Source organism: Octodon degus, unplaced genomic scaffold (assembly GCF_000260255.1).
Source record: "Octodon degus isolate 3935 unplaced genomic scaffold, OctDeg1.0 scaffold00064, whole genome shotgun sequence".
In the NCBI taxonomy this organism is placed as follows: Eukaryota; Metazoa; Chordata; class Mammalia; order Rodentia; family Octodontidae; genus Octodon; species Octodon degus.
In genome coordinates this window covers 12,070,330-12,083,307 of record NW_004524640.1, presented here as the reverse complement: position 1 = coordinate 12,083,307, position 12,978 = coordinate 12,070,330, and the positions used below count along the sequence as shown (strand labels likewise).

Sequence of the window (12,978 nt, the reverse complement as noted above, 5' to 3'; positions counted from 1 at the left end):
CATGTCCTGAGAAGAAGCGCTTGTCACCTAGGTAGTTTTTTTGCTGAAAATATTTAATTTTAGTTGTGAGTAAACAGATTCAGAATATAGAATATTCTTTAGGACAGCTGACTTAAGACACGTCAACATGACACGACGACAAACGGGACTAGAGGGGACAGGATGGGACGTGATGGGATGGGACAGTGGCAGCTTCCTGCTTGTTCTTCTCTGACACCCCCCTCCCCGGGGTACTCCAGCCTTCCAGTTTGGCCTTTACTGCGCTAAGTGAAGGGAGGGTAGAGGCCACTTTTTCTTCCCCCCTGTGGTGTTTGACTAGAGTAGAACCATTATTAGCTAAAAGTTTTCTGTCAGCCAGGCCCTTTCTTTGCCCTTTGGGTAGAGAAAGCAGGCTTTTATGGGACTTTCTTGGGTACACCCATTCACATCTGCATTCCGGGGGTTCTTGCCTCCAGACAGTCTCAGGGTCCGAACCACACCGGGGAAACACTGGGAGGTGTCCTTTGGCCCGTTTCTTGGGCTCTAAGACTGGATATAAGAGGAAAAAGGAAACCAGTAAGGACTCATTGTGGCCTTCCTCAGGTCAAGGTCCCTAGCCAGCCTGCCTTCTCTCCACCCTTTAGAACTACTTTTGCTGAGCCTATGAGATCACTCAGAAGATTAGCTTAGGCAAGCTCAGGGACTGGGGTTCTGTCCCTGGTACCACATGCCATGCTGGCCACACCCCTGGGCACACTGAGTGCCTGTAATCCCAGTGCTGGGGGTGCTGAAAACAGGAGGATCACGAGTCAGATCTGTGTGGGGAGACCCTGTACCAAATACATTAAAAACAAAACAAAACTACTTTTGCTTATTTCATGAATACAGTCCGGGGCTTTTACTTGAACTAGTGGCAGGATAGACAGCAGTTTGTCCACTCCCTCTCCCCAGAAGCAGAAGTCCCTACAGCAGCGTGCCCAGTTCTTCTGGCTGGGGCCTCAGCCTGCTTCCCTTCTAGCCACACCATCCCTGTGGGAACTCCCAAGCCGCCTGTGTCCCTGCGCCCAGCATGTCCCCCAGGCCTTCCTGCTGTGCTCTTGCTCTTCTTGAGCCCCTTGGTCTCCTTTCTGCTGCAGAGCCCCGACTTCTGCTTCGGTTCACCAGGGGTTTTCTCTGTGGTCTTCCAGGGCAGCTCACACACTCCTCTCAGGTTGAATTTTGCCTCTTCTGTCCTGTGTAGCACCTTAAATAACCTCTACTGGGCTCCTTCCCTCTGTCACAACCAATTGTCTTCTGTCAGACCATGCGCTGTCTCTGCAGGCCAAGCTGGTCTCGATACCCTGCCCTTAGCTAGCGCAGTGCTGACGCGGTGGGTCATTTCCCGTCTGCTTGGTTAGGTGTTTATTCTCTCCCTCTCTCTCCCTGCCTCTCTCCCTCCCTCTCTCGCTCCTTCCTGCTGCCCTGTACCTACACTCTCTGCTTCCACAGCGGGAAAGGAAGCCCTGCAAGTGGGCCACTCTTAGTGATATTTGGAGTGTTGAGTTCTGACTGCAGAATAGTTGGCGGGCTTGTGGCCTGTTACCTTACCCAGGGTGGAAACCATTGTTTTATGCCATCAGCAGCTAGTAAAGCAGCACTCAGACCGGGGCAGCTAGTGTGAGGATGAGGAGGGAATGAGGCTGGTGCCTGGCTGCTTTATGACCCCTGGAGGGCTCCCTGGCCTGCGGCAGGCTGAGCAAGCCTGGGCTGGGCTGTAACTGCTAGGGTAGCCTGGCTCTTGGGGGCCCTGCCTTGTAAGTGGGGGCCAGACTAGCCTTCAAAAGAAAATGGAAGTAATTTTTCTTTTTAAAATTTAGTTTACAAATGACCTTGTTTAATTAAAGCAGCAGAGCTCAGGGGAGGAGGAAGGAGGGTGCTGAGAGAAGGTCTAGCCAACAATTGGTAGCTGCATCTAGAACTGAAACTGATTAAGGACGCCACACCTGTTGGCCACTTCTGCTCAGCTGATTTCCCTGGGAACTTCCCTTCCTTTGGTGCGCCGCACACTTCCCTTTGTTCACACACAGCACTACAAGAGTTCCGGGGACCAGCCCCAGGGCTGGCAGAGAAGATCTGAGCTGCCCCTGACACGGGCTCCCCCTCAGCCGTGCGTTCCTGGGACTCAGGGCTGCCCTTCCCAGAGATGCCTTCAGGGCGCTCTGGGGAAATGAGTTTAGAATGGGAGGCCTTCGGTTCTTCCTGACCGCTGTTGCGGCTGCAAGCGGGGGAGCTAGAGTTCCAGGTAAATGCCGCCCTCCTCCAGAGACACACAGTAGGGGTTAACTTTGGGTCTTGTTTTTTCCAAACTAGGTAAGCCTGTGCTCCCTGTGCTTCACTGTGGCTCATCCTGTTAGCACTGAAGCTTGGGAGGTGTAGACGCTTCCCTGTCTCTGGAACCTAGGTCAAGAAAGGCTGCACCCGCATCTATTTTCTCTTTCTTTTTTTTTTGGTACCAGACTGGAACTCAGGACCTTGTACTTGCCAGGCAGGCACTGTGCCACTGAGCTGTCTCCCCGTCTGCACCTTCATCTTTATACATCTCCACTACCAGGCCACACTCCACAGTGTGGCTTTAACAGAGCTGGTGGGGGGCCGGTGAGATAGCTCAGCGGACTAAAGCACCTGCTTAGGCAAGCTTAGGCAAGCGCAGGGCCTGAGGTTCCGTCTGCAGCACCCCCTGTAATCCCAGCGCTGGGGAGACTGAAAGCAGGAGTTTCACCGCGAGTCTGAGCTGTGTAGCTAGACCTGTAACAACCAAATACATTTAAAAAAGAAGAGGGGGAGGAGGAGGAAGAGGAGGAGGGGAAGGGGGAAGGGGGACGAGGAGGAGAGAAGAGAAAAACAGCTGGTGGGACACAGAGGAGTGGCTGTCCAGCTGACAGGGTATCAGCAGCACTTGCTGGCCCCACCCTTTTCTTCTGCTGTGAACCTGGAGACACCTAACAGAAGTCCTGACAGACCCCTCCTCTTCCTACCTGGCTGGAGTGGCTGCAGAAATTGCTGAACCTACTATCAGAGCAGAATGAAAAATGGAGGAGAAGTGTAACCGCTGGAGCTGGTCCTGTGGGGACAGGGAGGAACTGTCACACTCCTTGGCAGAAGGTTGAGGCAAGGGCAGAACTGGCTGGGGTTGGGTCTGGCCTCTGATGAATGGCTTGGGAGGTTATTGCATGCCACCTAGTGGTGGTTTCATCACAGGTAAAATTGAAAGACTATTCCTGTCTCGTGTATTATAAAGTGGACCTAACAAGATTGTAATGTTATTGTCACTATAAAATGAAATGGTCTTTTGGGGTTGGACACTCGTCTTCATTTGTGTTCTCTTGGCCAGTGCCTGACCGACTCATGAAGTCCTCCGCCCTTGCTACCCCCTCCCAGCTCATCGCTTAGTATTAGGCTCCAGGCTGCGCCCTGGGGAGCCTCTGGGGTTCCCCCAAGGGCTTCCTGAACCGGTTCTCTGAGTCTTCCTTATACTTGTCTGGGCACAGCAGCGGTCAGCTGACCTTTTTGCGCTGCCGGCACTCAGATCTGCATCTAAGCAGCGCAGCCTATGGAAGCCACCTTGCCTCACCCCACCCTGCAGGCTCTTTTCTTCTCTATTTTTTGAAGAAGTTAAGAAACCAACTCAGAGAAGTGGAAAGAACTCTACTTGGGAGCAAGAGAGAATTAGGTTGAAACCCTGACCCTGCCATTTGACAGCCTTTCCTAACTTTTCTGGCCTACAAAATGGACCCTTGCCTACTCCATGGGACCGTCAGGGTTTAAAATGAGCTCAGGGTAAGAAGCCCTTGAGGTTTCAAGTGAGTTGGTGGACAGGCGGCGCACACCTGTAATCCGTGCCAGGGAGTTTGAGGCAGGAGGATCACCACACATTGAGGCCAGTCTGGGCTACATAGTGAGACCTTATGTATAAAGAGAAATAAGCTTGTGTGTTTAAAGTATCTGGGACAGCACTTGCCGCATAAGTTCAGAGTCAGTAAATGTGAATCTCTTCTTTTGTGACTCTTAATTTAGTGGGACCAGTGAGAAACTTATGTATACCATGGCAGTGTCCCCTGTCCCCTGTCACGTACCCCTTTTAGTGGTAAGGTAATGTTACCCCTTCTATCAAGATACCTGTGCTTTCAGGTTGTTTTCCTAGGAGTTGGGATGTTGCGCTGCCTCTGGAGGAGCTAGTGTAGGTTGTTGAGGCAGCAAAGCAGCCAGAATTTTAGACAGACCATGTAGCTGTGGGACAGAAACCAGCTCACTTCTGAGAAAATCCAGCCAGCGACTGAACGAGATGTCAGGAGGTGGCACCTCGGGCGGGCGGGCGGGCGGGCCACTTGCTTCACAGCGCGTTTACTCCCATTTGATTCTTAGAGCAGCTCTGGGGGTGGGCAGGTTCTCACTTTCGCCAGAGGACAGCCATACCCTGTCGCCCCAGTAGTGTGTGGTAGAACTCAGTGCTAGGGCACAAATCCTTGGACTCCCTTTGTGACGTTTTGAGCCCAGATGAGAGCCAGAATGCTGGCTGTTTATGAAATTTAGAGTTGCATGGAAGAATCTCCTTGCTGTCCTGTCGCTGTCACCTTGTACCAGTTTCTTGCAGGAGCTTCATTAATGAATTGAATGAAAAATTATTGGTAATCTAGGCACTGTGGATTCTGTCACAAGTGAAATAGACAAAACCTCTACCATGGGATGTTGTGAAGGTAGGGGCGTTACAAACAAGTAAGTGTGTAGATCGCACATAAAGGCTGCCGGGATGATGCTGAGAGCTCCGGAGAAAAGGCAGAGAAAAGCTGGGCAGGGCGGCTACACTGCAGGTTTCTCCTTGACTCTTGTTCTTGTTCGGCCCATGTGGTGAGTGCGCATGAGCCAGGGTGGCAGCTTTATTCCCTGCTGGCCCATCACGCCCAGCACAGGTGCCAGCCAGGCCCTGGAGGCTGCTTCCGCAGTTGCCCTGCAGAGGCAGGCGCAGGCGGCGGCGCTACCTCTGGGCGAGCCTGGGTGGTGCCCTGGACTGAGTGCTCCGGCGGCGGCTTTGCGGTGCTGACTCTGTATTTGCTAGGTCTGGAGCTCCCCCTGCTGTTAGTGTGTGGAAAGGAATCTCACCAGAATGGATGTTTGCCTGTGTCTGTGTCTGCCGGTCCGTCCATCTATTATCTCCTTTTTGTTTTGTTTTTGAGACAGGGTCTTGCTAACTAGTTCAGCCTGGACTTGAATTCACTGTACAGCTCACGCTGGCCTCAAAGTTGCAGTGTTCCGCCTGTCAGCCTCCTGAGTACTGGGATTATAGGTGTATGATAAGGCACTTGGCTCAGCAGAGCTTTAAATACTACTTCTCTTCCCACCCCAAGAATGATAAAAGAAGTTTTAAAATTCTGACCAAGTACTTCGGGGACATTTGAAGCTTTCTCCTGGTGCTGCTGCTGAAGCCCAGCCCCCCGGGGGTGCGGCCGGGGAAGCACAGGGGCCAGGCAGGACAGGCTCCTATCTGTGCGCTTGCTACTTTTAGCAGCTCCTTACCCTGCCCTCCTGCCGCGGTCAGTAGCATAGCTGGTTATCTCTGCACACAGTTTCTCAGCTGTTCAGAAATCCGAGGGTAGCGGAAATAAAACTGACCACAGTCTTGTCAGTTTCTCTTATTGCCACTGTTCCCTGCTTGCTGTGAGTCCTCCTTGCCCTCAGCCTCAGGTCCCAGGGTGTCCCCTGAAGGGCGGTGGTGCCTCCCTTCACTGCGCAGCCTTTGCGCAGGCTTGGGCTGGCCAGGCCCTCCGAGCAGTGTTTGCTGGAGGCCGGAGCTGTGGTCTGGGTGGCGGCGTCCCCAGAATAGAGCAGAGCCCTTCTTATCAGCTGCTAGTGGTGTGGCTTCTTTCACTAGCATCAGCCATATGATCGTGAAGTTCTTTTAGTCCTTACAGATGAAATTCAAGTTAATTTTAGCAGCAGTGTTAGTGCCAGCTGAAGTGAAGCAGGAAGAAGACACAAGCCTTTTCGGCCCATTGAAACCGTGGCCATTTAGTGGTTCCCGGCGAGGCGGGCCCAGCACGCAGTCCTGCCGCTTCCTGGGTCAGCCCAAGGAGCGCGAGGCTCGTGTGTCCTGTGAAGCCCAAGCTTAGGCAGTGCCTGTTCCCGTTAGGAATCAGAGTTTAATGGAGCAGCTAAACCATAAAGCCATGTGCTTCCTCGGGTGACTGTTACCTCCTTGTTCCAGCTGCTGTTAGTAGCTCTGCTGCAGTGAGCTTGAAGATGCCTTCTCCGCTGCAAATTGTAGTACTACACCGATGCTTCACTGAGAGTAATTCTTCCATGGTCCTTCTCTCAACAGCTTTGAAAAGTCCGGCTGCATTTCATGAGCAGAGGAGGAGCTTGGAGCGGGCCAGGGTAAGGTTCCTTTCTCCCCCAAGGACCTCCAGTATGTTTCCAGACTCATCCCATCGCTGGTTACATGGCCTACCCGTGGGCCCTCTGCTAGGGTCAGCTCTTCCTTCCTGCCTCACCCGTCCCCCGCTGCCCTCCGAGGTGTGAAGTTCTCCCGCAGTGCATTTCACTATGGGGGACTGTTGCGTGGCCCTCCTCCCTGACCCTGGCTTTGGAGACCACAGGCCTTTACCACCCTCCATTCCACTGCACTTTTTGAGATGGTGGGCACCAATGTCAGCCACAGAAAGGCTTTCTACATCCAGTGCAAGCGGCCCACAGCCCTGCAGGACACGTGTTCAAGGAAGCCCTTTGGCCTTCCTCGGCTCCATGGCAGCCGGCAGCCACTGACACCTATGGAAAGCAGAAGTGGGGCCTCCCTTCCAGCCCGGGTTTCCGGCTGCAGCGCCTCACTTGCATCCCTGTCCTATCAGCTTCATTTCCTTAGGGGTCCCTGGGGTTACCTTGTCCTGGTGTGGGCCGGAACAGGGAGGTCACCAGAACTGTCTGTCCCACTGCTTCTTTGGTTTTTTCATGTGTAGTTGACAGAAGACCTCAGCCCTTGGCACCCAAAAGCCCCAGACTTCTATTGGAGACTCAAATGCTTGTCCTGAGAGTTTTCTTTTATTTGTTCCTCCTAAAAAATTATGATTAATTCCTAGAAGAATGAGGTCATGGGTGCTGAGAAACAAAGTGGTAGGAAACCACACTATTTGCTTTTTCTGCGAGCAGCGTGGGGCCAGCTCCCCAACTGTGTGAGACTGTCGTATGCAGCAGGAGAGGCGGTGAACTTGCCGAGCTCCCACCTGTGGGGACCAGGTTGCTCTTAGCACAGCAGTTCTGTTCCCTGACGCGTGGTGAGCGTGTCTGGCACGCGCCTCACTAGCACGTCTGCTCACAGGTGGCTTCCACGCTACAGTAGCCACTTTCACATTGTGAGTACACACTAGAAATTATCTTACTGGAAACGGAAAACAAGCACACTAGATTGGTTACAGTAGGACTTGTTTTAATTAACTAGTCTAACAGTGTAAGCTCCGAAAGCTGCTACTTTTGCATTGAGATAAGGCGCATGGTCGCCTGTGCCCAAGAGCTCTGCGCACCATGGCTCCTGGCGGGCCGCGTCCCTGCAGGGCTCTCAGGTGCCCCTCCCCCGCCGAGGCCGCTTTCCTTTCCCCAGTTGCTCAGTAGCTTGTGCTTTCCAGTGTCTGCAGGGCGCTCAGTATCCGCTCCGCAGCCTTTCTCCTTAGGTTCCGTGCTGAGAGCTGAGAGCAGACCGGTTCTCTGGTTTCCACTGGGAACCTCGCACCTCATAACCCAGTCCTGAGATGCTGCCTGGAGAGCTCCACACCCCTCCTGGGAGCACAGAGCTCCCAGCCAGGGCACCAAGCAGCAGGCGGCCAGGGTGGGGGACAGTTTTGACCTCTACTGTGTGACTGCTCTGCTGTTGTATTTTACATAATTATCGTGTCCTGTCCCATCTTACGATACTCTCGATTTTTCTTACTGAGCCAACTCCCCAGCCCCTGCTCTTGATGTTGATGGCTTTGTCCTGTGGTTTGAAAACTGCTGGTGCAGAGGTTAGGGGCACCTACTCCCAGCTCATCTGGGGTCACACCCACAGCATCATTAGCCACTGGCGGGGCGCGGGGGGGGGGGGGGGGCGGCTCTGTGACTGTGGAAGGCATGGTTAGCTCTCCAGGCCAGTCAGTGCAGAAACAAGGACACTGGACTCGGTGGGAGCCGAGCTGCGTCGCCAGGAGTCACAGGCAGAACTGCGTTTGGCAGTCGTTCAGAGTGAACTGGAAATGCTCGCGAGACCACACAAGGCTCAGGCTTTAAAAACAGGACATAAAGTTATATGTAGTGTGATTATTTTATACAGAATTAAATTTATCTTCATGGAAGAATGACTAGAAACAAATATCCCAAAATAGAAATCATAGATTTTTAAAGTTTTTATTGTTGTTTCTCTTACTTACTCTTCTCTCATTGCTGGGACAAATACCCAACACCCAAAAGGAAGGATGGAAAGGTTTATTTAGCTCACAGTTACTGGAGGGTTCAGTCACACTCAGCTGGCCCCAAGGCAGAGCGGCACGTGGCAGAGGGCGACCTTTCATGGTGGCAGCAAAGAGCAAGAGAACAAAATGGGGGAGCAGCAGCAGTAATGGCTGCAGAGCGCAAGTCTGTCTCGAGTTACACTCAGGCTATCCGCTCCAGGCTGGGGGAAGTACTCACACCCGTAATCCCAGCAGTACTAAATCCATAATCTCAGTGGATTGTTAGTTAATCTCAAACGGTAGACGTCCCTGCCCCATGACTGCATGAGGCTTTGGGGGGACAACTAGACACAAACCATAACATTGTTATGCTCTCTAGTTTTTTCAGTGAACATATAGAAGTTTGTGATAATATAAATAATAGTGTGTATATGGGGTGTTTATTCCTTTGGTGGTTTTGATGTCCTGAGACAGGATCTTGATATGTGATCCAGGCTGGGCTTGAACTCCTGGCGCTCCTGCCTCAGCCTGAATTTACAGGCATGCATCCCACACTCAGCTCAGTGAGTGCTGTGGGATGTGCACACAGCAGTGCAGCCTCAGGACAAGTGGCCTCAAAGGAAGGGGCTCTCGTCAGGTGCGCTGGAAGCCGGTGTGACTTCCCAGCCCCCACCTCAGAACCTCGCCGTCAGTCGTAAAGTAAAGGTCATGGCAGCCCGGAGGCGACCAGCAGTAGCCCCTGTGGCCAAGACTTGGCTGTGGTCCAGTCCGTGCCATCCACTCATGCCCTGGACTTGAGTTTTCTCTCTGTGTTTTTCTGTAGACAGAGGACTACCTGAAACGGAAGATCCGTTCCCGGCCGGAGAGATCGGAGCTGGTCAGGATGCACATTCTGGAAGGTGTGTGAGGCTGCGAGTGCTTCTCCCTCTCGCCCTGCTCTCGTGGCGCTCAGTCTGTACTGGCGCTTTTGGCCGCCTGCCTTCTGTTCCTTCCCAGTGCCTCACAAGTTCTCCGGCTTGGGCTCTTCTCCCAGGCCCTGGCCACCTCCCCTCAGTGTGACTTACCTGTTCCAGCCACATACATCTTCCCACACTTGGGGCAAAAGAGCAGCTCCTAGGAACAGCAGAGTCTGTCTAGTTTTGCTTTGTGTAGTCCAAGGCCGTCTTCAGGGCTGGAGGAGACCTTTTCCCAGCTGAAGCTCATGTTTCTCGTATGGAGACACTGAGGTCCACAGCAAGGGGACAGGGGTGCCAGTGGCCCAGATCTGAGGAGAACAGAGGCCGTTCCCTTGTCGGGTGCTCCTTTGGCTCTGTAGCTGCCCTCAGAGAGCTCTAGGCCAGTGTGGCCTGACGACAGTTGTAGCCATGCCACCCTTTTTGGCCTGAGACACGCTTTCGGCTCTCATGGTCTCTGCTCCTGCTGCTGTGCGGCTCCCAGAGCAGACCCAGGGCTGCCTCCATCATCCTGCACCCCTCCTCTCCCATGGACAGAGACCTCGGCTGAGCCTTCCCTCCAGGCCAAGCAGCTGAAACTCAAGCGAGCCAGACTAGCTGATGACCTCAACGAGAAGATTGCTCAGAGGCCTGGCCCCATGGAGCTGGTGGAGAAAAACATCCTGCCTGTGGAGTCCAGCCTGAAGGAAGCCATCATTGGTGAGGGTCCTTGCCACCGTGTGTGGCCTATGGCAGGAGGGAGTGTGGAGCTGATCCGCGGTGGAGACCGGGCCCTCTGTCTCCATGGAGCTGCTACCTGCGGCTCCGCAGCAGTGAGTGTGAGGGTGTCAGGAGGTGGTGGCCAGGCCTGGGGCCGTTGCTTGGGGAGGGACTGCCAATAGGTGGAGGGCAGGCGGGGAGAGGACAGCATTGCAGATTCTTCAGAGTCCTGAGTTGCAGGCCCATTTGTGGTCAGGCAGGTTGTGAGTTCTGCAGCCAACTTCCAAGTAACGCTTGTCTGGAGTGAGCATGTGGCAGCCCCATGTGCAGTCCTAAGACCATAGAGATGGCTGTAGAGGACTTGTGGCCTTGAGAAGGCAGGCTGACATGAGACTTGACACACAAACAAGTGCTTTCTGGTGCCCATACAGCACACTAGGAAGGCCACGTGGTCCTGTGACATAGCTGGTGCCCCTGCCTGGTAGGACTATTGACAGCATCCTCAGGATGGTGGGTATGAAGGGCCTCAAAGGCTCCTTGGTGGTTGCCGGGGTGAGCAGTGGGGCTGGCTCCACGCCAGGTAGCGGCTGCTGGGATGGCGGCATGGTGGTGGATGTGTTGCACAGTGCAGCAGACTGCAGGGAAGGGCGGCTTGAGATGGGATGTGGAGGGGCTGGGCTGTATGTGCACCTGAGGCGGCACATCTGGGTGACCTGGGGTTATGCAAGTGCAGAGCGACAGCATGGCAATGGCCTGGAGGACTGGCAGACACGGCTGGTTCAGGAGGTTGGCACCGAGGGTCCTTGGTGACACAAGAGGAAGGTGCCTTTGTGTTTGCAGAGCCAGGTGGTGGAGTGAGGAGTGGTAGGACATGACTTTCTCAGGTGTAGGGCAAGGAGAGGGACAACATTTTTAGGCAGGGAGCAAATTGGTAGTCCAGGGCAGGGGACTGGGTCCTTATGGAGATTTGGCTCAGGTAGGACCAGAGGCAGGGCTAGGGCAGGGGCATGGCCTGCTGGAGGTGGCCCACGGTCACCTCTGCTCACACACCTTCCCTTCGGGCCCCCCTCAGCCCTGCCTAGGCTGTCACTCTCCTTTAGGGAGCCTCTCAGGGTGCCCTCAGCTGTAGAAGTCAGCTTGGCCCTGAGACCATGGGACTGAGGACTCTAGCGTGCCGGTGACTCCAGCGCAAAGCACAAGCGGGATCAGATCTGTGGGCTCTGGGCTGGGAGTTGCAGCTTGTCTGGCCTGGATCACAGTCATCCTGCATCAGCCCTCTGTTGCTACTGTCCCGTGGCAGGTCCCCAGGCTGGGAGTAAGACATTGCAGAGGGATTCTTAGTTTATTCTGTCATTGCTAGGACACACTATCCAACACACTTGACCTGAGGAGGAGAGGCTTATCTGGGCTCCAGTGCAGGCTGCTGGCTCTGAGGCCAAGAGGTCCCAGCAGAAGCAGAGAAGGCAGGGCCAGCTCCACCCCAAGGGCCCACCCCTTCCCACCGGACAGTGAGGCCTCAGCCCCTGTATGAAGCTTGATGGTGTGGGGTGGAGTCCTGTGTGGTTGGTGTGTGGCACAGCTGGCCAGCGAGCCCAGTCCTCTTCTGGTGCCTCATGCTTGCTCCTGCCAGGGCAGATGAGGGGACAAAGGAGTGAGCCCAGCCACAGGTGTTCCTGGCTACTACCATAGTTGGCCAGAGGGGAGCAGCTCAGACTTGACCACCCTAGTTTCCAGGGTACAGGGTACCCCAGGTCATGGCCTGCAAAGGAAGAGGCTCTGGGACCCCGAAGGCAAACCCGCCCAGCCCCTCTGCTTTGTTCCTCTTCCTCGCGGTCTTGCACTCTGCCTCGGTTCTTCCTGTGTGGGCCACTGGCCAGCGCAGCCGCTGCCACCTCTCGCCACAGTATGGTGGAGGTGGCAGTTGTGACATGATTTGAAATATCACCCTCTGGCCCTTGTTCCTGTCTTGCCTTCCCTCTGGCCCAGGAGTCCCACGCTGGGCCCTTGGAGCAGAAGTTCTGCAAGGACCCTGCCCCCTTTGTCTGCCACCTGGCCAGCTGCAAGGGATGCACGCTTCTGCCAGGCCCCAGTGCAGCCCAGGCAGCAGCAGTTTCCCTTCGGTGCATCTCCTGTGGAGAATGCCAGCCAGCACTGAGCACCTTACCCGTGCAGGGAGGCACCCGGCTCCACAGTCGGCCCTGGCCTTTGGGGTTGAGCTGGCCCTAGGAGGCTGTGAGCCCAGCCAGAGGTCCCTTGCCACTGGGGACTTGGCCCCCATTGTGTGGACTGTAAGCATCTGAGGGCAAAGGGGAAATTTGTATAGCTACAGCCTTGAAGGAGCGGCTGGGAGAGGCAGCAGCCTGTGGCTCCCACAAACAGGCGGAGAGAGGAAGGAGTTTTGACTGTGAAGACCAGGTGCCTCTAGAGCCAGGGTTTGCTCAGACCCCCTGATGGCACAGAGCCTTCAGGGAGGCAGAGAGGGCAGCATGGCGGCTTCCTTCAGCTGAGAGCCTGCGGGGCTGGGGTCACCGCACCTCCTGCCACGTTCGTGTCTCACGCTGGCTTTGGGTTGTAGTGGGCCATGTGAACTACCCGAAAGTGGCCGACAGCTCTTCCTTCGATGAGGACAGCAGCGATGCCTTATCCCCCGAGCAGCCTGCCAGTCATGAGTCCCAGGGCTCAGTGCCATCACCCCTGGAGGCCCGCATCAGTGAATCACTGCCGAGTGCCACCTCCGTGTCCCCCACTCAGGTCAGCTTGCCTGCTCCCAGAGGCTCCCCTGCTTGCTAGGGTCAGGTGGGTGGCTTCACTGTGGCCCAGGGAGACTGGGTGGGTCATCACCTTGGTGGCTCAGGTGCTGGCTGCTTGTTTCCCAGTGGTGAGCAGGAGGGGACTGTGGG

The 12,978-nt window shown here is 54.9% G+C and overlaps 1 protein-coding gene across 1 annotated transcript in view; it reads left to right on the top strand.

The window, feature by feature from the left end:
• Mkl1 (megakaryoblastic leukemia (translocation) 1) overlaps window positions 1-12,978 on the top strand; it is a 95,146-nt gene that overhangs the window by 74,452 nt on the left and 7,716 nt on the right. Inside the window, exons 3-6 of the mRNA XM_012515466.2 lie at window positions 6,332-6,387; window positions 9,250-9,325; window positions 9,917-10,078; window positions 12,654-12,829. Of these exons, the coding sequence (XP_012370920.2) occupies window positions 6,332-6,387; window positions 9,250-9,325; window positions 9,917-10,078; window positions 12,654-12,829 (470 nt within the window). The remainder of the gene's footprint in view (window positions 1-6,331; window positions 6,388-9,249; window positions 9,326-9,916; window positions 10,079-12,653; window positions 12,830-12,978) is intronic.